Raw genomic sequence first — 21,489 nt, 5'->3', positions numbered from 1 at the left:
GTAAGCATCTATTTGTGACATGTAGTGCTATAGATTCACATGTTTACCATAATCCCAACATCTAGTGTTGGGCTCGGATGTGTGCAAGTTCTTGTTCTTCAAAGAACGTTTTTTAATTCATGAGGTATTATAGTGGCTCCTCCTCTTTCTGGTAATGCACATGGTCCATTGTTAGTCTGTTTTCCCACTAGGCAGGGGAGGATGGGGTGTGAAGGACAGTGTAGTATAGTGAGATAAGTATGCAAATGTAATGTATGTGAATCTAGGATACTACATGCCACAAACAGATGCTTACTGGGTAAGTAAGATTTTGTATTTGAGGCATGTGTGGCTGTAGGTACTCATGCTTAGCATAGACTGTAAAGCAGTCCTCCTCTATAAGTGGTGGCTAACCTGTGGGAGTTGCAACTGTTTGAACTAGTGTAAGTAGAACCGTGTGGCCCTCATACGTTTGCCAACAGTCTAGCACAACTACACAGTAATGTTTTGTAAAGGTATGCGGTGTAGAACACATAGCTGCTTTACTTATAGGTATATTTTCTAGGAAGGCCAATGAAGCTGCTTTTTTTGCAAGTGGAGTGAGCTCTTGAAAGGATAGGTAGAGTTCTTTTAGCTTTAGCTTAGCATGTTTGGATGCATTTGACAATCTAACTTACAATGCATGATTTAGAAATGGCCCTTCCATTTTGTGGTTTTGAAAAGGTAACAAAGAGTTGTTGTGTTTTTCTAAATGATTTGGTTCAATAAATATAGTATATGAGAGCTTGTTGTACGTCTAAGGTGTGTAGAGGATGTGGAAAAAATATGGGCAATTCGATAGACTGATTTAGGTCAAACTGAGACACCACTTTTGGAAGAAATTTAGGATTGGTAACCAGCACTACCATATCCTTATGTAATTGGAAGAAGGGTTCTTTTAAAGTGTATGCCTGAAGCTCACTGACAAGTCTGTGTGAAAAGATAGCAACTAAGAATATTATCTTCCAGGATAATAAATGGAAGCGGCAGGAGTGGAGGGGCTCGAACGGAGAGCTCATTAACCTTGTTAACACAATATTGAGATTCCAAGTGGGAGCTGGTGGTATCCTAGGAGAAATTAGTATTTTGAGTCACTTCAGAAAGGCTTTAATGACTGGAATCCTGATTAGTGAAGTGTGTCTATTTTGTAGGTATCCGGCCACTGCCCCAAGGTGTAGTCTTAAAGAAATAAAAGTCAGACGGAGGTATGTAAATGAAATAAATACCAATGGCTTAAACATTGGCCTTTAGAGAATCTAGTGAACACATCTTTTCCATTTTGAAACTTAACAGGCCTGAGTAGTGGGCCTGAGTGCTTCTTTGAGAATGACCATGCAAGGTTGTGGTAGATTTAAATAACTAAATTCTAGGACCTCAAGAGCCAGATTGCAAGGTAGAGGAATCTGTGGTTTGGTGTGCCTGTCTTCTCCTTGGATCTGCATGATAGTTCTAGGAGTGTGGTGAACCATGGTTGAGCCCATGTGGGAGCCATCAGGATGAGGGTGAGGGATGTCTTCCAAAGTTTGTAAACCACAAACGGGTGCATTTGGAAAGGAGGAAAAGCGTAAGCAAATATCCCAGAACAACTCATCCAAAGTGCGCAGCCCCTGGACTGTGGTGTGTGAACCTGGAGGCAAAGTTTGGGCATTTGGCATTTTCTGATGTGGTGAAAAGGTCTATGTCTGGGTGACACCAAACCTGGAAGAATGGGAGGACTTGGGAGGGTAGAGATCCCACTTGTAGACTTGTTAGCGCCTCCTGCTGAGGAGATCTGCAAAGCGATTGTCTATCGTGGGAGACACTCCGCTAACAGGTGAATGTTGTATCGGACAGCCCACCTCCAGATATTATGGGCTAGATGAGAGAGCTGAGGAGACTGGTGCAATCCCTGCTTTTGCAAATAATAGATGGCAGTCATGTTCTCTGTTTTGATCAGGTCTAATTTGGTGGGGAAGGAAAGCTTTGAGCACTAGATGAACAGCTAGCAGCTCTAGGTGATTAATATGGAGATGTGTTTGGCTGATTGTCCAGTGTCCTTGAACAGTCAGACTTTGTGAATGCGCTCCCTAGCCCATAAGGGAAGTGTCCGTTGTTATGGTCCTCGGCAGAACTGGGTGGACGAAAGGCCTTCCTTTTAAAAGATTGTTGGTATTCCACCACTGCAGAGAGTGACAAGCTTGATGGCTGACCAAAAACAGATCATCCAATCAGCCATCCACTTGAGTCCATTGATGAGCTAAGCACTCCTGCAATGGATGCATATGGAGTCTGGTATGAGGTACTCTGGCTACGCATGAAGGCATGGTGCCAAGTAGTACATAACAGCTCTCACTTTTACCTGCTTATGAGGCTGGACTGGGAGATGAGCGACTGGAAGGGTTTAATCCGGGCGGCATTGGGGTAAACTATCCCCAGTTCTGAGTTGAGGATGGCTCCTAGGTAAGACTGTACTTGAAGAGGTTGAAGGTCGAATTTGACTGCACTGATGGTGAAACCTAGTTGATGAAGTAGATTTATGGTGGTCTGAGTATGTTGGAAGCCCTTTTGATGTGTTGTGCTCTTGTTGAGCCAATTGTCTAAATATGGGGAAAAGTTTGTGTTTTGCCTTCGTAGGTGAGCAGGCTTACTGCGAATCATTTGGTATAAACCCTGTGGGCTGTAGTGACACCACAGGGGAGCACCTTTACTTGGAAGTGTTGCCTGTTCATTATGAACCTGAGGTATCAGCAATGCAGTGGGTGAATAGGAATGTGGAAGAAGGCATCTTTCAGGTTGATTGCAGCCAGGAAGTCTCCTTGGGATCGTAACGGAATGACATCTTGAAGAGTAACCATGTGGACGTGATCTGAGAGAATGTATTCATTTAGGGGTTTGAGGTCCAAGATTGGCAATAAAAACCCACCCTTTTTAGAAAATAGAGTGAATAGACCCATGGGCCCTGCTGGTGTAATGGCACAGGTTCTATGGCCTGCCTGAATTTCATCTCTGAGCAACTGATGATGTTCTGTTAACAGTTTGTTTTTGCAAGGTGGAATGTTTGGAGGTGTGGAAGTGAGTTCCAGACAATAACCATGTTGGATAATATCCAACATCCATTGGTCGGAGGTGATTTTCCGCCAGGTGGGAAAGAACCCTTGTAGTAGGCCCCTGACAGGAGTTGTGTGGTCAGGGGGAATGGCTGGCAAGGCAAGGTTTAGTAGAGGTGGTGGCGGCGGAGAGTTTGGTGAAACCGCCCTTGCCTTTACCCCTGGAATTATTGCCCCAGTAGGAGGCCCTGTAGTATCCTCTAGGAGAGGATTGTCTGGGTTCGCTGGTAGGAGGTGGAGGTGATTGTGGACCCTCCACGATAAGAGGAACTGTGAAAGGAGCCACATTGCGATGTTGTTTGCAATGCCCCCATGGATCATTATCCTTTTTTATTTTTTATAGTTCGGATTCCACTTGAATCTGGAAGATGGGCCATCATAGTGCTAAGTGCACCAGACCAGTAAGGCCTGCACTTTGTTCTATTTCTCAGACTTCCGGAAGACCCCTCCTTTCATATCACTGACCAGCCCAGCAAGACCACTCAAAGGATGCGAAGGTACATTGCACTAGATATCTGGAAAAAAAGTGTGACATGGAGTCTTGGACTCCTGAAAAAGAATGTCAACGCTGCAGTTACAGAGAGAGCAGGTCAATTTTGAGAGAAACTGGAGTTAGTGGGTAAGAGTCTTAATTTACTCGGTACAAAACAGATTAGGGATATTTTATAGAAAATGCTAATCTGTGCCCACAACCCCTTTAGTACTTGTGGAATAGCTTAAATGTTTTATATTCCCTGATAAAAAGAAAAGAGATGCCACGTCTGGCCAAGTGGCTTGTCAAGACAAAAGACTGCCCACTGGAGCTGGAAGAGTCAATTCTTTGATTTTCGCACATGCACAGTGACAATTCACTGACAGCATCCACTGATCTCCCCTTCCTGCTTTTTAGGTCTCAATTACAAGTGCCCTCGTGGAAGATACGATATTTATTGCATCAAAAAACACTAGGGGCTAGATGTAGGTAAATCTAAATTACCGATTCATAAATACCGAATTTTACCGATTCGGTATTTATGAATCGGTAACTTAGATGTAGATAAAAAAATTGGTAATTTTTACCGATTCGGTAAGATTCGGTATTTACCGAATCGGTAAATACCGAATCGGTATTTGCTATTGAAGCCTTGAAGCCCATAGGATTTAATAGCAAATACCGATTCGGTATTTACCGAATCTGTAAAAATACCGAATTGCAAAGGGGGACAGGGTGTCACTTTGACACCCTGTTGCACCCCTGTAACTGGCTTGTGCGCCATGTGGCACACATACATGCCCTTAGGGCATGTCTGTGTGCCACATGGCACAGGTGTACATGCACAGATGTGCATGTACACAAGAATTCGTAATTTACCATGCAATTGTATTGCATGGTAAATAACGAATCCTAAAGGCCCTGTTGCAATGTAAAATGTGTTACCTACATAGCAAAATACAGATTCGGTAATTTTACCGATCGGTAAATTTACCGAATCGGTAAAATTTACAGATTCTGTAATTTTACAGAATCGGTAATTTTACTGAGTTGGTAAAATTACCGATTCGGTAAAATTACCGAATCTGTATGTTTTAGGTGCCCCTACATACCAATGTCAAAATACCGATCGGAAACGGCCGAAAATCGGTATTTTCGGCCGATTCCGACCGGTATTTTGACACCTACATCTGACCCTAGGTGGTTTAAAATGTATTTTGTGTGATACATCGCAACCATTCCAAGTTTTGTAAAAAAAAGAAAAATGGGTCATAATAATCAGGTTTTAAGGCCATATGTATCATACTTCCGTTTTGCGAATTCCAAATAGCGAATTTTAAGGAATCGCTATTTGGAATTCGCAAAACGGTATGTATGTACAAAATAGCTTTTCAATAGCGATTCCTTACCATTCCTAATTTGCGATTAGCAAATTGCTAATCGCAAATTACCCATTCATTTCTATGGGCCAGGAGGTCCATAGGAATGAAGGGGCAATTTGCGATTAGCAATTTGCTAATCCCAAATTAGGAATTTTTTCAAGGGTGCAGGGGTGTCTCAAGAACACCCTGCTGCACCCCTGAAAAAGACATTTGGGGGCATATGGTGCACATACATGCCCTAAGGGCATGTATGAGCGTCATATGGCACCTTTTGTTTTTTGGAAAAAAGCTTTTTGAAAAGAATTCTCAAATTACCACCAACTAGAAGTTGGTGGTAATTTGCGAATCCTTAATGGCATTTTTTGAATATTTTTTGTTTGATACATTGCATTTAAGGAATCGCAAAATTAGGAATATCAAATTTTGCTATTCCTTATTTTGCATCAAACATGTTTGATACATACCATTTGTCAAATTAGCATTCGCAAAGGCCGAAATTCGCCTTTGCAAATGCTAATTAGTTTGATACATATGGCCCTTAGTTCTTATCACACCAAAATCCACACCACGGTATTTATCTTGCATTTCCCCCCTACACATTTTGCTAGATTTGACTGACCAAAACGTATCTAAGAATGCTGACTTCATTGCACCTGGTAATTACTGGGTGCAGTCAACTTCTCACAACTAGCAACTACGATCCCTGTACAAACAAGTGTTTGTAAAGGGATCAGAAAAATCCAAAGCAATCATGATCAAGGGCTAAGAGAAGAAACTGACCGGAAGCCTTAGTGCAGTGACTTCAGGTTGTGCAAGCTCAGATGGACTTGAAAAAGAAGGCCCAATAGAAGAGGAGGATAGAAGCCTGGAGCTAAGCACTGAAAGCCCTGTTCTGGACTCGGTGACATGCAAACTGGTGGTATAATCAGTTTATAAAAGTACACTTTAACATATACTGTTCAGTTGTCTTATTAAATACTTTAAAGTTTAGAGTCACTCACCAGTTTGTGATGGCTGTGTGAGAGCGCATCCAGAATTTCATCTACAATTCGGTCAGACAAGAATGAAGCAACCACTAATTTCACTTCACTGGAAAATAAAAAACATCTTCAATTAAATCTGTGAATATCAATCTCCGAAAAATAAAACATAAAATGTGGCACAACAAACAAAACATATTTCAAAATTAACCCCCAGTCATGCACTGCATTATGTGCTTCTGAAGGATATTGGCATGCAAAGAGTTTGGCTGTCAGATGTCTCATAAGAAGCATCTGCTTGTTTTACAGCTGAAAACTGAAGTCATTTATAACTGGTATAACAGACAGGCACACATAAAAAAAATGAGATTTGAACATATGCTTGGTTGAAATCAGGGTGCCTGGAGATTTTCCAATTTACCAGCAGCTATATGTGAAATGGAATAACAAAACTAACACATAATGTTGTATGTGAAACTTCTTTTAGCAAATACAATTGATTCTCATCCAAAATTTGATTGGGCCATTAAGATCTTTCAAATGACCTGATTCAAAGAGTTTTTTTCTGACTCGGTTGGCTCTGTTCGCTTTTTACTTGCAGAATAAATCTAAACAGATAAATAAAAATCTCACATAAAAAAATAATAACACCACTAGATATAACTAACCGATTTCGAGATGCAACGGATATCATCTGAAATGTTGCCCGTAGCAGTTTAGTGGATGTTAAAAAAACGTTAAACCAGAAAGCGTAATCAGTTAAAATCCATTTGCTAATGGCCATCTGGAACAAGGGTGCAACTACACTTTACAAACCAGGCAGCATGATTAGCTTCCGGTGGGAAAGAAAAATTAACACATACTCTTCGGAGTGAAAACCTTAAATACGGACAGGAGAAGTAACGAAGAGCCAATTTCTAAATCATACCAGGAGACAACATTAGCATGTGAGTAAAAGAATCAGCTGGTGCAGATTACAAATAATGCTTTGCAATTGCAAATTTCTAGAAATGAAAGTCCATGGGGACCTAAAGCAGACGAAGAAAAGGGACAGAGTGCGGAGGATACAGAGGGGTTGGCGGTGTGGTGGGATTATATGTGTTTGTACCTGTATGTTTGTGAGAAAGACAGGTAGTAAAAAAAATAGGGATTTCTCAGAGGTGTGATCAAGGTAGGGGTTTGGGGAATCTCCATGTTCACTGCTGAGTAAGTTTCATATTTTGAGTCCCTCTGTTTAACCCCAGAGTGTTCGCTTTTACGCTGCAATGGAGTCACACCGTGGCCTTAAAGTGACAGGAGCAGCTCCTACAAGGGAGTCTGCAGCTGAGAGCCACTGTGATGGCACAGTAACAAGACCTCTGAGGAAATGGATGGTAATCATGACAAACAGAAAGGCTTGGTTGCAGGTGAGCTGGAACGCATTAATGAGGACCAGGGCATACTTTTCATCAACAGATTTTGACCCAGAGCAAGAGAAAGAAAGACAGAAAAGGAGAAAGAAGAGATAATACAAAAAAACAGTGGCTCACGGACAAAGCAGGGATGAAAAACATGGAGGAGTGATATCAAGAGACGTTGCCTATTATTCTGAATTGTACCTAATAATGAAAACCTTCATGGCAATACTTGTATGCACTTGAATACCATTTTTTGCATTGACACCTTACCATTACTATATGGTACCTTTTGAATTTGGTAATAAACCGTCATGGTTTTTTCTAAAATCTGCTCATTTTTGAGTCAGTCCTTTCCTTACTGACTGCATTTTGAAATGCTGTTTTTGATTTTGAACCTTGTCTCGGGTACACATTGCCTCGTGATTTGAGTTAACGCCATCCCAGATCCTCCCAACTACTGGGAGTGCCTTTGAGCCTCAGAATGTTAGAGGCACACAGTGCTCACACAGGCTCTGTTATATGGCAACTCCAGCTTTCAACAGCATGGACCCCTCAATTATTTATTTACTTTTAACAAGTTCAGGACTGTACTGCTAAGATGGACAGTTGGCAGACATCAAACAACTGCAGAGTTGGCCACAAAACAGGTCCCATAGCTGTATGGAGGTGAGACGTAACCTAGACACATCGCATCCACTTTGAACTGGAACAAATTAAAATACCAGGACCTGATGTTCATCTAGGTGCAGAGTACGTTCAGTGTCAGCAACAGTATGCTTGTTTAATTAGGTTATTTGGTGCAAACAGATTGTCTGCAAATTAACTTGTATTTTGATGCAAATTAAATTCTTGAAGATAAAGTAGCAGTTAGTATCACAGGTCACTTTCCAGCCTTGCTTTCTTTAAACCGACTCCGGTAGCTTAGTTTTTTTTCTTCTCTTTACTCCTATGCTATGCCCAGCCCCTCACCTTTAATTTGATGTATTTTCGTATCTCTGCCACACCAGAGCCCTGAAGCAACCTCCAGCTGCTTACAGGTGCTTTTCACACTGACTTAACACATTAGGATGACATTGCTAGTGTTGGCTTATTTCCAAGCACAGCAGGCTCACTATTTTTTGCTAAAAACAACTGCTTTCAATTGCCATTTGCATGCCATTGTGTTGTTCTTTATTCTAATTATTAACTCCATCTGATCATAAAACCAGACTTTTGAATGGAAAGCCTTCAGCAGTTCAGGCTTCATTCAGTGATGCTCTAAATAAACAAGGCAAACGCGGTGGGATCCTTATTCGACTCATTGCTGCACAATCCAGACAACCTTGTGATGTTATGCAGATTTGTAGGGCGCGCGATCACCCGGGAGTGTCCCCTGTCATGGAACACTTTTTAATCTAGCCAAACCTATGGCCTAGTGGGATTACTTGGAAAGCCAGGTCTTCCTCTTCATGCGGAATTCAGGAAGTCTTTTTTAGGTCTTGCTACCAACGCAGCGCATGCGTTGCTTCGCTTGCGAGGCTCAATTGCTGCCGCTTTCTGTCCTGAAGGGAGACAGGAGGTGGCACGCGCGGACAGGAGATGAGCACACCGTACCCGTGCACATCTCCTGTCCCCGGAGACTGGCAGGGCGCGCATCGCGCACTTTCAGTTTCCCTCCTCCCATGTGATCCGCCTGTGGCTGTAGGTAGTATGCGGTCGGAAAAAAAGAGACGGGGAGCAGAGGTGTGAGCGCCGCTGGGGTTGGGGTAGTGAGCAGCGGTAAACTGGCCTTTTACAAAAGTGAAAGTATTGTCCACGAGCTGGTCCCTTGGAAGGCTGGTACAGCTGGGGCATGGTGCCTTATCAACCCTGTCGAGTTTACCTAGTCAGTTCACGCCTGCTGCTGATAAACGGTCTGCCTGTGTCTGCCTCAAGTTAGAATCTGTCCTTCGCCACTCTACCAAACCGTGTGGTCTTGGGCTAATCAAGTACTCTCTCGTTTCTTCATTACGTAATCTGCCAGTATTTAACTCCTTGGAAAGCATATTGGATTACCTTTCAGACTGAAATCTTGGAATTTTACACATTTCTGTCCGCCCGGTGCGTGCACGGTTTTCTTTCTCTTTTATAGCGCTCGTGTGCACGTCCTGCTCACATCAGCTTAGCGCGTACAGCTCACTGCAGGGTGACTCGAAGGCTTCTTGGTGGAATACTGCTGTTTTCTTTGGTTGTGTAAGATTTTACTTTATGACGTACCTGTTGACTTCCCGCCTCAGCCCCAGGGTGGAAGAGGGCAGCGTGGCTGATGTGACTAGGGGTTCCTACCTGCCAAATGTTGGCTGGTTAATTTTATTCTGGCCAATGCCTCCTCCTTTTTTGATGCAACAACATGAGCATGGCAGATTCCCACTCAAATACAGGGCGCCAAGCGACACCCACAAGAGCTTTATTTCACAGCCACAGTCACAGTTGCCGGCTCCCTGCGCTGCTGCCCTTGGTCCCCGCTGTGACTCAGATCCCATGACCCAGGCTGTGGGGGAATGTGCAGCCTGCACTGCGCGCGCTGCATGCACGGGCCAGCGCTTCCTCCCGGGAGCAGGGCTTTGTTTGCAAACCAGGTCTAGCGCTTAGCAGCCCGGGCTCCCCCAGCAAATGACTGCACAGGATGTATGCCACGGGGGACAGAGGGACAGTAGTGCATGCACAGAGACAGCAGCATAGCGCACATACACACACACTCAACACACACACAAACACACACAACTCACACACAATCACTCACATACACACACTCAACACAAACACACACTCACTCACATACACAAACAAACAACACACAGACCACACTCATTATCACACACACGCACACACTCACATAAACACACCCCCACCCCCACCCACAGTGTTCAAATTTAACAAAAAAATGAAAGTGCAATTACAAGGCTCCTTGACTTTCTCTCGCCACTTGGGATGTTTACAGAGGGATTCACTCACCCCCAGCCCTGCAAGGCACAGAAGACACGCACACACAAAAAACAAGCATTTGCAATGCAATAGGTCTCGCATTATAAAGTTTGAGCTATTAGCATTGCTAAATAATGCAACACCAATAGCTCAAACTTTAATAATGCGAGACCTATTGCATTGCAAATGCTTGTTATGTGTGATGGCAGGTCATTCCACACTTCAAGAGCGGTGTAAGAGAAGGCTTAACTGCTGGAACTGGTTTTCTGTATGCACGGATGTGTGCAAGGAGGAGTCCGGACGAGCAAGGGAGTCTAATATGTGTGAAAACAGATAACAATTGTTGAGGAATGCTGGCCTTGAAAGTGTGGGTGGGAAGTTTAAATTGTGCTCGCTTGTGTAAGGGTTGCCAGTGGGGTTCCTTCGGGTGTCGTGTGATGCAAGTGCAGCATGGGAGGTTGGGAGTTATTCCGGCCTCGGAGTTGAGAAGGGACTGCAGCCTTCAGTGAGTTTTTTTGTTGATCCTGGCATAGACGGTGTTCCCGTTGTCCAGCTGGCTTTTGATGAGGGCACGTCTAATGGTTTTTTCGGGTGCTGATTGGCCATTTGAAAATCTTTCACAGCGTCTTCAGGGTTTGAAAGCAGGAGGTGGTGACGGTATTGATTTGGGCGGTCACGTCGAGCTGCTGTTTATAACAATTCCAAGGTTCTGGGCATGGGTAGGTGTCAGGCCTAGCTCTGCTGGCCACCAGGTGGAGTTCCACAGTGAAGTACTCTTTCTGAATTATGTCTGTTACCTTGCAGACAAATTGGTTTTTAGCTACTGATGAATTTCCAGAGCTCTGACTAACATTTACATCACTACACACTGACTATTGAAAATATTTTGGGCCAAAGATGGTGTGAATGAATTTGCAATGGGAATATAAAATATAACTCCTTACTCAGCCATTTAGATAGGGCTTTAGGCCTTGCAGGATGTATGGAAAGCACAACAAAAATGCAATCTAAATTAAATTTGAATAGAACTGGTAGAGCATGGTGTCCTGGTGCTAACTGAAAAAGAAAGCCTGAATAACAGTTTAATTAAGCAGTCATGTTTTGGTTTTCTTCCTAAAGGACATATCATTTGGCTCTACTCTTACATGAAGAAGAAGCTCATTCCAGACCTAGGTGGAACAAAGTTCAAAGACCTCTCTCCATTCAGAGCTTTACTAATTCCAGGAATAGACACGAGTGAACCAAAAGATGGACAAAGAGTCTGTGATGGATGATAGAGTAGAATAAGGGCTCTGAGGTCCACTGGGCTCATCTCAGACCAGGTCTTATTGCAAGTGCAAAGTGCCTTAACCCCTTCGACGCCTCGTCATGAGTTACGCCTCTCGTACGCTCATGACGAGCTCAGCTCGTCATGTAACGCGCGTTTTTAAATACCGCCGCGCACAGCGGGAAAACCGCTGGCGCGCATGCGGTTAAAGGCCACACTGCTGTCAACTGGGAGACAGCGTAGATAAGAGGAAATAGAAATTTGCCATGGTAAACCTAAACAAAGTCTGGAGGCATTGTTTTGAATCAAATACAGTCTTTTCATAAAAGGAACAGGGAAATAAATCTACATACAGATAGTTACAGTAGTCCACTCTACACACAACAGTCTTACATCGATCCACTGGAAGGCATGATCTTAATGCAGATGTAAAAGATAGAGACAGGTCTAACTAACTTTATAGATGGCTCACAGATGAGCCTTGCAAAACCCCACATGTGAAACGTCAAGAGGTTGAACGATAACAGGAGAGCTGAACAGCTTGGTCCTCAGAGTCAAAAATTAAGTTGGCCAGCCTACAACTTTGTCCAGAATGCCGATCAAAATAAGTTGTTTATAAGTGAATGATGAGATACCGCATTACACGGGGCACTCTGATCCAGTAAAACTAAAACCTTTATCTAATGTTTCAGGTAGCTACCCTGTAGCTGATAATAAGAAGGCGTTGTACTATGCAAATGTCAGAACACAGGTTGAGAAGGGTCAAGAATATTGCATAAATCAATATATTGTCTTCTTGATTATTTTAACGGGTAATTGGAGCAGAAAGAGGGAACTAAAGTTGTTCAGTAATGTAGGATCAGCAGATGAATTTGAAGTATCTGCTTCCAACTGGTAGGAACTACAGCCAATACCAAAGAAGCATTGCATAGGCTGGAAAGGACATGAGCTACCTCATATACTACTAAATGAAGCCTGAGGAGGGCATTGATCCAATTGCAAACCAGATTTTGTTAGTGTTGAAATTCTTCCAATTCTAAGATGAATTAGAAAATTAATTATGAGAAATAGAATTATAAAATCTCACATCCACGCTAGAAAAGTGGGCAGTAAGATAAGTTATCTTTTCATTAAAGTATAAGGAAGGATCATCACAGAGCAAATGAGAAGGTGTAATGGGGGTAGGTAAGTGCAGAGGAGTACACAGGTGTTTGACAATTGTGAAGACATTCTGTGTAGAGGGTTTGGAATGCATGCTAGAAACATATTTAGTTTTCTTATTATGTAGCTTGAATGTTAAGTGATAGGCAAGTTGGTCTTCCAGGCAATATTTTAAATGTCAGGCTAACTCAAATTTCATACAGCTTCGCTTGGCATCAGCTAGCTTCCCTCTGTATACCAAGTGAAAGAAGGGCACATAAGTTTTTCTGTGACTTGCCTCAACAGAGCCACAATATTTAGTGCTGATGTTGACCACTTGTGGCATTTTTTCACTTTTGCCTCAATATCTTCTTTTGAGTTGTATAGTGAAAACGTTTTATTTACAGGCTAATGTGGGACGCATTTTATCTCTAGAAATGTTGCCCCATGGGCAGCAAGTAACTGAGGGCTGATTCAAAGTCTGGCAAATTAGTGAACAGCTACCTGACAGGACTAAAACAGGAATGGCATGATGATCTGACCAGTCCATTACAATAGGAAGATTTGCTTTAAGTAGCTCTTTTGGAGCATAGTTAGCGTCAAGTAAATGACCTGTGGTCTGTGTTGCTTGCTTGATCTATTGAGAGTGTTCATGAATACATATATATACACATCAAGCACTCAGCAACTTTAGGGCAAGATTAAAACTGCAAAGTTTCGACTCCATTTTGATGGAGAGGCGTGTTTAGTTGCTTAGCAAATGTCTAAAAGTTACATGGTTGAGGGCCATAAAGAGCCACATGGCGAAAGGATCAAAAGACTTAAGTTTTAGCAGCAGACTTTTAGTTCTACACTGGGTCCCCTCTACATTGCCTTCACACATCGCCATGTGAAACATTTACAGTTGTATGTGTAGTGAAGAAAAATCACCTTAACATAAGTAGTATGGACAGTTACAGTGTGGACTCCAGCTACAAACTAACCATAGATACAGCAACATTCATGAAGCCACATGCAAGGCGAGCAGATAAAGGGCAAGAGATCACAGGAAACATGAGAACACATGGTCCCAGCAAACAAAAGACAGATTATTAGGCATATGTGTTATTCTAAAATCTCATAATCTAATTAAAAACATGGCAGCTTTGGACAAAGAGATGGGCGACCTTACAGGTAAGATTAAAAGGCAGAATAAAAATAAATGGCTCATGCCCCCAGAATTGTAATTTTATTATTTTGCATACATCCTCACTGGACTGGACATGTTAACCAGGAGAAACACATAAACAACCTCTAGAAAGGTGAGTACCCCAGAGTTAGATGTAATCCACTTCAAAATGACAAGTAAGATCATGGATTGGGCATTCTCATTAATCACAGGTACTTCTATCATGTCCATTGTTTTCCACAAGCACATTGTTGTTATGAGTGAATGCCAGATGGAGAGACAACTTCAAACCCAATTTCTTTAGAAATGCCTATTGCTGAGCAGGTCGGAGCAAAGGCTTATAAAGCAGATTTCCTCATACATGTAAATGAAGAAACAACTCCTACACTTTCAGTGTCTGGGGACAAAACTGCAATGTAATGAAACACAGACCTCAAGGGGGATTTGAGGGAAACACTTGTGGCACTGGGACCATAAGCGTTTCTCTTAATTTGCTGAAAAACAGATGGTGGAAACCTCTATAGGCATTAGCCAGAAGTTTATAGTGTTAGGGAAAACCTTTTACAAATACTTATAGAGCAGATAACATTTAATAAACTGTTAAAAAATCGTGAAGCTTCGCAAGCACAGACCGAAATAACAACTCAAGGTAAATACAGAAGGTGAATATAATTTTACAGTTGGTATCAAGGTATCACAACTCAGTGCAAGTAAAGGTACTGGCTTTCTCACACCTAAAATTAGCTAATGGATAAGTAAACTGAACTAAATAATAGAGAAGTAAAGCAATAGACATAATGTGAGACTGAATCTAGGCTTGCTCTAAAGGTGGAAAGTATACGACATGTATCAAAGTGAGAAAAGGTTAAAAATGATTGTAATACATGAACTTTTATTGGTGTCTTTGGAAGACGGGAAATGGGGGAATGCTATTATAACAAAGTGAGTTCTACTCGTGGAAGCCGCTAGTTTCTTTTGAATTCGTACCTCTGTTGGTTTTTTGTTCCTTTGCCGTGGCATGAGACTCTCATATGGAGTCTCATTCACTGTGATACTCTATATAAAATCAGTTATGAGTGGCAATATCTAGAGTCTGTCTGTATATATAAGGTATGTTTCCGTAGACACGTAGTCCAACGGGCTCTGAGTGGGCTACCGCAATACCTGTTAACATGTCTACATGTGTAGTTCGAGCTAGGAACACTGTTGTCTGGCTGTAGCTCTGTGATTTCTCAAAGCTATTTTTTTCTAAATTGTATGTAGGTTGACTCAATGTGATGCTAAAATTATTTTAGATATTCAAATAGTATCCCTGTTTTTTTTAGTAATGTGTATGATCTGTGTTATTTTCCCCATTGAGCTCTATATGTTTAAAAACGGTGTAAAGTTGTAACTTTTGAATGACAAGTGGTTCAAGGACAACTATTAGATCCTTTTAAACACAATTTTGAGTCTAGAATTCAGTAACTTTTGAATGACAAGTGGTTCAAGGACAACTATTAGATCCTTTTAAACACAATTTTGAGTCTAGAATTCAGATCTAATGGCAGAGTTTCCCTAGATGAAATCTTTCATACATCTGAATATAATGCATTTTTTCTGAATCTCCCATCAATGAAATGTGTTGTTAGAGCTGCCTTGCTGAATGGAGTTAATAGCTGTGCCCATCGGCTTGGAGATCGAAGGACTTACAAAAGAATGGATCCAAAGGAGATTAGATTCTATTGGCTGACGAACAGTTAGGAGTTATGAATTCAGGACCGCATAGCAGCAATTCCCTGTTAATGTATAGTGTGTTCATGCACACTCAAGATATAACCCATGTGAAGTGGATTGACAAGAAAAATCAGTAGTGCAAACATGCTGTGTTACAATATTTTGTATTTCTTGGCATGGTCCACCGGCTGGTTTGTTGCATCATGGCAGATTTGTTAGCATGCCAAAGTTCTATGAGCAGGGTTCCCGCTGGGGGCTGGGCACAGAGTGGGTTGCTCACTCCCCCTTATTCTCTTTCCTCATGCATGGGCAGTTTGATTAGAGCCAGAATGCAATCGGCAAGTGTGCCTGACCCAAAGTAAGTGTAGACAGTCACAAGTGCATAGGGAGTGAGAGTGCAGGGAAGTGGGAGATGTAAGGTATTCCTGCAGATCGTCCAAAGAGAGTGCGGCCATACAGCACTGACTGAAGATTGTCAGGTGGGGTGGAGAGTGATTGTCAGATGTCCCTGAGAGGCCGGGACAACAGTGTATAATAAAACAACTGGTCAGCTATCAGTGTTTAATCATACAAGAGAAGGAAATAACCTATTCTTCAGCTGGTTTCTAGGCAATACCATTAACAACTAAAATCATGGGCCAGAGCTCCTGTGGTCACACTTGAAAAATTAAGTCTGGCCAGAGGTTTAGTTGTCTGTTTTGGGGCAAACCTTAATGCTGTTGCATTTGACTCATGGGGCCACCTAGTAGCGACTAGTGGACCTGCAGCTTCATGAAAGGGTTTCAATGCTTTTGCATTTGACTCATGAGGGACAATTAGTAACGACTAGTGGAAATGCAGCTTGATGTAATACTTTCAATGCTTTTGCATTTGACTTGTGAGGGACACTTAGTAACGAGTAGTTAAACTGCAGCTCTTTGTAGAATTATTTTGATATTGGATACTATAATATTCAATTCCCACTGCTAATCTCGTCCCATAATGCTTGGCATGGCCTTTGGTTGGGATTGTATTTTTGCCCATAACCGTGCTTGGGACCACCACCAAATCGTTCAGCAAGATGTGCTCTTTGTTTTCAAGGCATCTGCTTGGTTCTCTCTCTAGGTTAGGGAGGATCCCAAAATCATCAACTCTATCACTGCTTGTTAAATTTTCATTTTCACTTTTGTGAAATTACTATATGCATTTTAGGAAGTAAAGACAGAAATACTTCTTATTTTATCAAAAGTATATGAGGTTTCAGTTCTATCAATTGGGAGTCCGAAGGAGCGAAGTTGCGGAATCGGAATTCAGGGAGTTGTTGTTCAGCTTCGTGGAATTCCACGTAGTAGTACTCCGCCAACTATGCCCACTCCATTAGGAACACAGTTGTCATCTTATTAATTACAAACAAAATCACACAACGAGCTCTGGGAAATAAACTTCTGTTGTACAGGAACATCATAACATTGACAATAGTTGGCTCTATTTAGGTGAAGTGTGATGCCATCCATGTGGCTAGTCAATCTGCATATCACACACAATCTAAAGGCTAACAGACACCTATAATTGTCAAAAAGAAACAGACATTCAATGTGGGATTTGTGTAGTAATGAGTAAGAGTGTGCTTCAGCTCTCAAGTGACATCATAACGTTATGAGAACATTTTGATAATTCTTTGTTAACGGTATTTACAGTACATTGTGAGAGCTTATTCCAGCCTGTAAGCCCATTCTCTTTGATACTGAAATGCATGTGTAAAAGGCAATTGACATTTAAGAGTGTATTGTTGTTTAATTTGGTTATGGCCGATTACTCTGGAAGTTGTAAAGCTCAACATACACCGAAGTTTAATGGCGCTCAAATAGCTACAAACATAAAGGGGTTTACTGGGAAGGCTAGTTGGTAGGTAGGAACGTTTAACAGTTTTCAGAAAGAAACTAAGGAAGACTCGGATCAGGATGAACGTGTGCCACCTCAATTTGGATGTAAAAAATAGGGGAAAGATTGGTAAATGACTCTGTCCACAATCACCATTGTTTTGAAAACAATTCTTTTGCAGACCGCGACCTAGGTTAGAAGTTTCAGGGTCGTGAAAATATGTAGGCATTTAGGAATAGACAAATTTGTCACATGGAAACTCACACTTTTTTTTGTAACCATACAAAAAAGGTATACGTTACCCCCTGAGTCTGTGCTCAGTTACACCCTCTAACAAATCTTAGGGAAGCTGATTTGCAACATAGCAGTTCTTATGAAGCTGCTTAGGAGGAAATCTCAGTTGTTGTCCCACTGTGACTTTGTATGCATCCATCATTTTGAGCCACGTATTTAGCGGTGTGTCTATTAAGGCGTTTTTTCTTTATATAGCCCTGGCTGAACATTGATTTTTTAAAAATATTATTGCAGTGGTGCGTTCTGAGTTTGTAGCCAGCAACACCCACTCAACCTTGCCCTGCTCTACCTCACTATCATAAACGTCATGTTATAAAAGGGGTAATTAAATCCTGGGTTTCAGTGACCATGGTATAGAGGACCAGAAAACCTGAGTTAAAAAGGCTCCTATTGCCGAAAGCGGGGTCTAGTAAAATTTGATTGCCCTGGCAGCTCACAAACCCGATTTATCAAAGGTACCAATTTGCAATTCATGAAAGAACTCAAACAATATTTAAGTTAAAAGAAGGAGTAAGATTTGTGGTTTTAATTTAACTCAACTTCTGCGTTACCAAACGAGCTATCACACTACGGCCGACCATGAAGTGGGGTGCGGCATGCTGCATTTTCCTTGAAATCTGCCCTGGCCAGTACAGCAGAAAGCATGCTGCATTTTTCTTCATCTCTGCCCTGGCCAGAACAGCAGAAAGCTTCGGTCTATTGCAGACCACACCAATGCATTCAGTCCACAGATCCGCGTTGAAGTAATTCATCGATTCTATTTTAGAATGGGTGTCAGCCACATCGCAACATCTCATCCAGATCTCCATTAATAATATATACTACTATGTATAACAGGCATAAGAACAGATATGCTTTAAGATGTGCTCCAAAGAGGTGTGAGAAATCCCTGCTACTGCTACTGGTTAACTAAACAGGATCTTAAATAACCGCATTTTACATAAATTAACTCAATGAGAAGAAATTCCATTTACCATGCCATTGCCAAAAATTCCATTTTTACCTGTTATGTTTTTTATCAAATTGTTGCAGCTAATTTGCAGATATAGTTGTTGTGAAGCATATCAAATAAACCATGGTTATGTACTCAAATACTGTAGTTACATGTGCATCTGGGGTGAAAACGTGACTAGGTAAGGCCATCGGTACACTTTACCTTATTTTATTGAGAATATCAATTCCAGATTGCTCCAGCAAGACGTTTTTAACAAAGGAGCGTGGAATGGAAATTTTAGCAGTGCTGGCTTCTATTAAATCCTCCTTGATATGAGTTTTCGTCATCACATTGGGACACAGATCTTCAGCTGCATCGACCATAGACACCAGCAATTCCTGAACAAAAGCAGAACCAAAACGTCTTATATACATTAGGAGAAACAAGATAAAGCATCACAATAAAAAAAAAATACAAAATCTAACATGTTAGATCTCTTCCACCAGAAAAACTGACAAGTCTGGTCAGGATGATGATATGTGCAGTGTTGCGGCCAAGACCGTTGTTTGCCCTGCCCTCGAGTTCTAAGTCATAAGATGGAAAATGGTTCTCTTGTGATTAATAGGAAGATGCTTTCCTATGTGCATCTCGCTCACTAGGGGGTCGTGTTAGCCAAGACCTTTTGATTTTACTAAAGTTATGTATATATTATGCTTACTTAACTGGATTTTCATCCAGCAGCCTACTTCATCCATTGGTCTGTTGTTGTGTATCAATCACATTTTTCTTCTGTCCAATACAGCATACAGCAAGGGGAAATTGGTCAGGCCACTTCAGCCATTGGCTAACTTCACCCTGAGTTATAGTATTTTTCTCAATCACAGGCATCTTATCTACACCAAAGTAGTTCCTTCAAGGCTAGGGGCTACTATATCAACGTGTGTTTTTTAAACAAACAAAATGTGTTTGCTTTGAGGCAATAGTTATTTTTCTATAATGGCAACGACAAAGCCACTCCCACAATAGTTACATTTTACAAATGTAATAAAGAAACGAAACAAGCATTGGCAAGCCAGGAATTCCAGAACTGTTGAATTGGCCAATGCTTGTTGAACAAAGCAGAGCAAGCAGGAAGGCGGACCCGCAAGGAATGTAAAACCTCCATCTCCACATGCCCTTCTGCAAGATGTTGGCATTGGGACATCTGTCCTAAAAAATGTAACACATTACCCAAAAAATCAGTGGAGACTGGTATTTTTTTTAAGTGATGGGAGCATAAATACCGGATTTAAATTGTGCTTTGCAAAAGAAAAAGCTAGTCTGACTTCTTCTAGGGGAGTTCGGAGGGGTGGTTGTGGTTCCATAAAAACATCTTGAAAACAATGTAGCCAAATATAACACTTTTACAGCCCAATTTTCATGTATAAGTTAAGTAGCCAGCGTTACTGAGGGGGCGCTCATTACATAGTACAATACCTACAAACCCCAGAGGTTTTTGGGTTTCATCCTTTCAGCATGCTTTCCTTTAAAAGCAGTATCAGTCAGCTTAGCGAAATTCCAGTTTTGGGCAGCAAGGAAGTTTAACAACTGCAGTGACTACCACTCAAATATCAGGTAAAGTTTGCAAATAAAGTCATTTTCTCTCTAAATCTGCTTCCAGTGTATAAAACTGTACACATTTTGTTGTTCAATACAAGCTTTTCATTATGGACTAATAAACTTTCACAAAATAAAAAATTATCTTCATTAAAAAAAACACACACAACCTTTGTCCAAAAAATACAAGTATTTCAGTTTAAATCCATGTTTCATGACGAACCATTAGTTTGTAACTTTCATCAAGAATTCACTAGTACTACTGTTGCATAGGAACAAGTTCTGCTGCGCATGCCAGTGTTTCACTATTTCATGCCAGAATTTCCACTGTTATGCCTGGACAAGTGTTATAAATGGCGTGGGCCACAACATGGCAGGATTTACCACCAGTATGCATTATAACAAAGATACGAATTATTATGCCATGAAGGCTACCAGTATGCGAGCAATTACAGCATAATGCCACAGGGAGAATTATCTCAAAACACAGGGTGGCTAGAAATGAAAGTAAGTGCTGAGTGGTTTGTGCAGGCTTGTTGATTTTGGTGCTGGGGGCCAATATTGCAGTTCTACTGCAAAACAGGTCCAAAAGTAACATAACTTGCCTCCTCAATAATAAAACTGTCCCCCCACACCCTTCAAGCCTCCGAAGGAAACGCCCGATGCCCAGTATGGCCAGTCCGGCCTTGGTAAAAAAACATTAATATGTTTAAAAAAAGGGAGATTTTTCGAAAAAAGAGTATATTATGTACCTGCATTCCTAAAGGCCAGCATATTTCAAACTGTACCCCTATTGGCTCTTCTTCAGGACCTTGGGAACCTTGTTCCCTGATGCAACTCCTACTAGTTCACACTTGACACACATTACTTGCATGCCAAACAAATATTTAGAATATATATACATTTACCACCTTTTAGGTTTTCAATATCTGCTTTTATGTAAGATGCTTCAATGCTGCATTATAGTTCCACCAGGGGGAGAGGGTGGCCTGTTGTCACACTTGCATCATCCCATCCCATGAGGCACAGGGTCAGACTGATTTGCATAGGGCCATGTCTGAACTTGGGTGGTGGAGTGAGCTAAACAATGATGATGGATTAAACCCAGATCAGTTGACTGGGGGCGAGTGTTTGATTTGCTCAAACACTCCGTCCATCATCCCCTTTGGTATCGCTTTGTTCGCCCTAAGTTGGCAGTTTATGCCCAGACGTGGGTCCCCTGCTCACTTTGCCACT

General features: G+C 41.6%; 1 protein-coding gene across 2 annotated transcripts in view; it reads right to left on the bottom strand.

The window, feature by feature from the left end:
• Positions 1–21,489, bottom strand: part of CARMIL1 (capping protein regulator and myosin 1 linker 1) — a 1,033,060-nt gene that overhangs the window by 183,471 nt on the left and 828,100 nt on the right. For both annotated transcript variants that reach the window (XM_078687906.1, XM_078687907.1), the window contains exons 27-28: positions 18,880–19,055; positions 5,960–6,047 (exon numbers count right to left, since the gene is read on the bottom strand). In XM_078687906.1, coding sequence (XP_078544032.1) covers positions 5,960–6,047; positions 18,880–19,055 — 264 coding nt within the window. The remainder of the gene's footprint in view (positions 1–5,959; positions 6,048–18,879; positions 19,056–21,489) is intronic.

This window comes from Lissotriton helveticus, chromosome 4_1 (assembly GCF_964261635.1).
Source record: "Lissotriton helveticus chromosome 4_1, aLisHel1.1, whole genome shotgun sequence".
Classification (NCBI taxonomy): Eukaryota; Metazoa; Chordata; class Amphibia; order Caudata; family Salamandridae; genus Lissotriton; species Lissotriton helveticus.
This window is presented reverse-complemented; position numbering and strand designations above follow the sequence as displayed.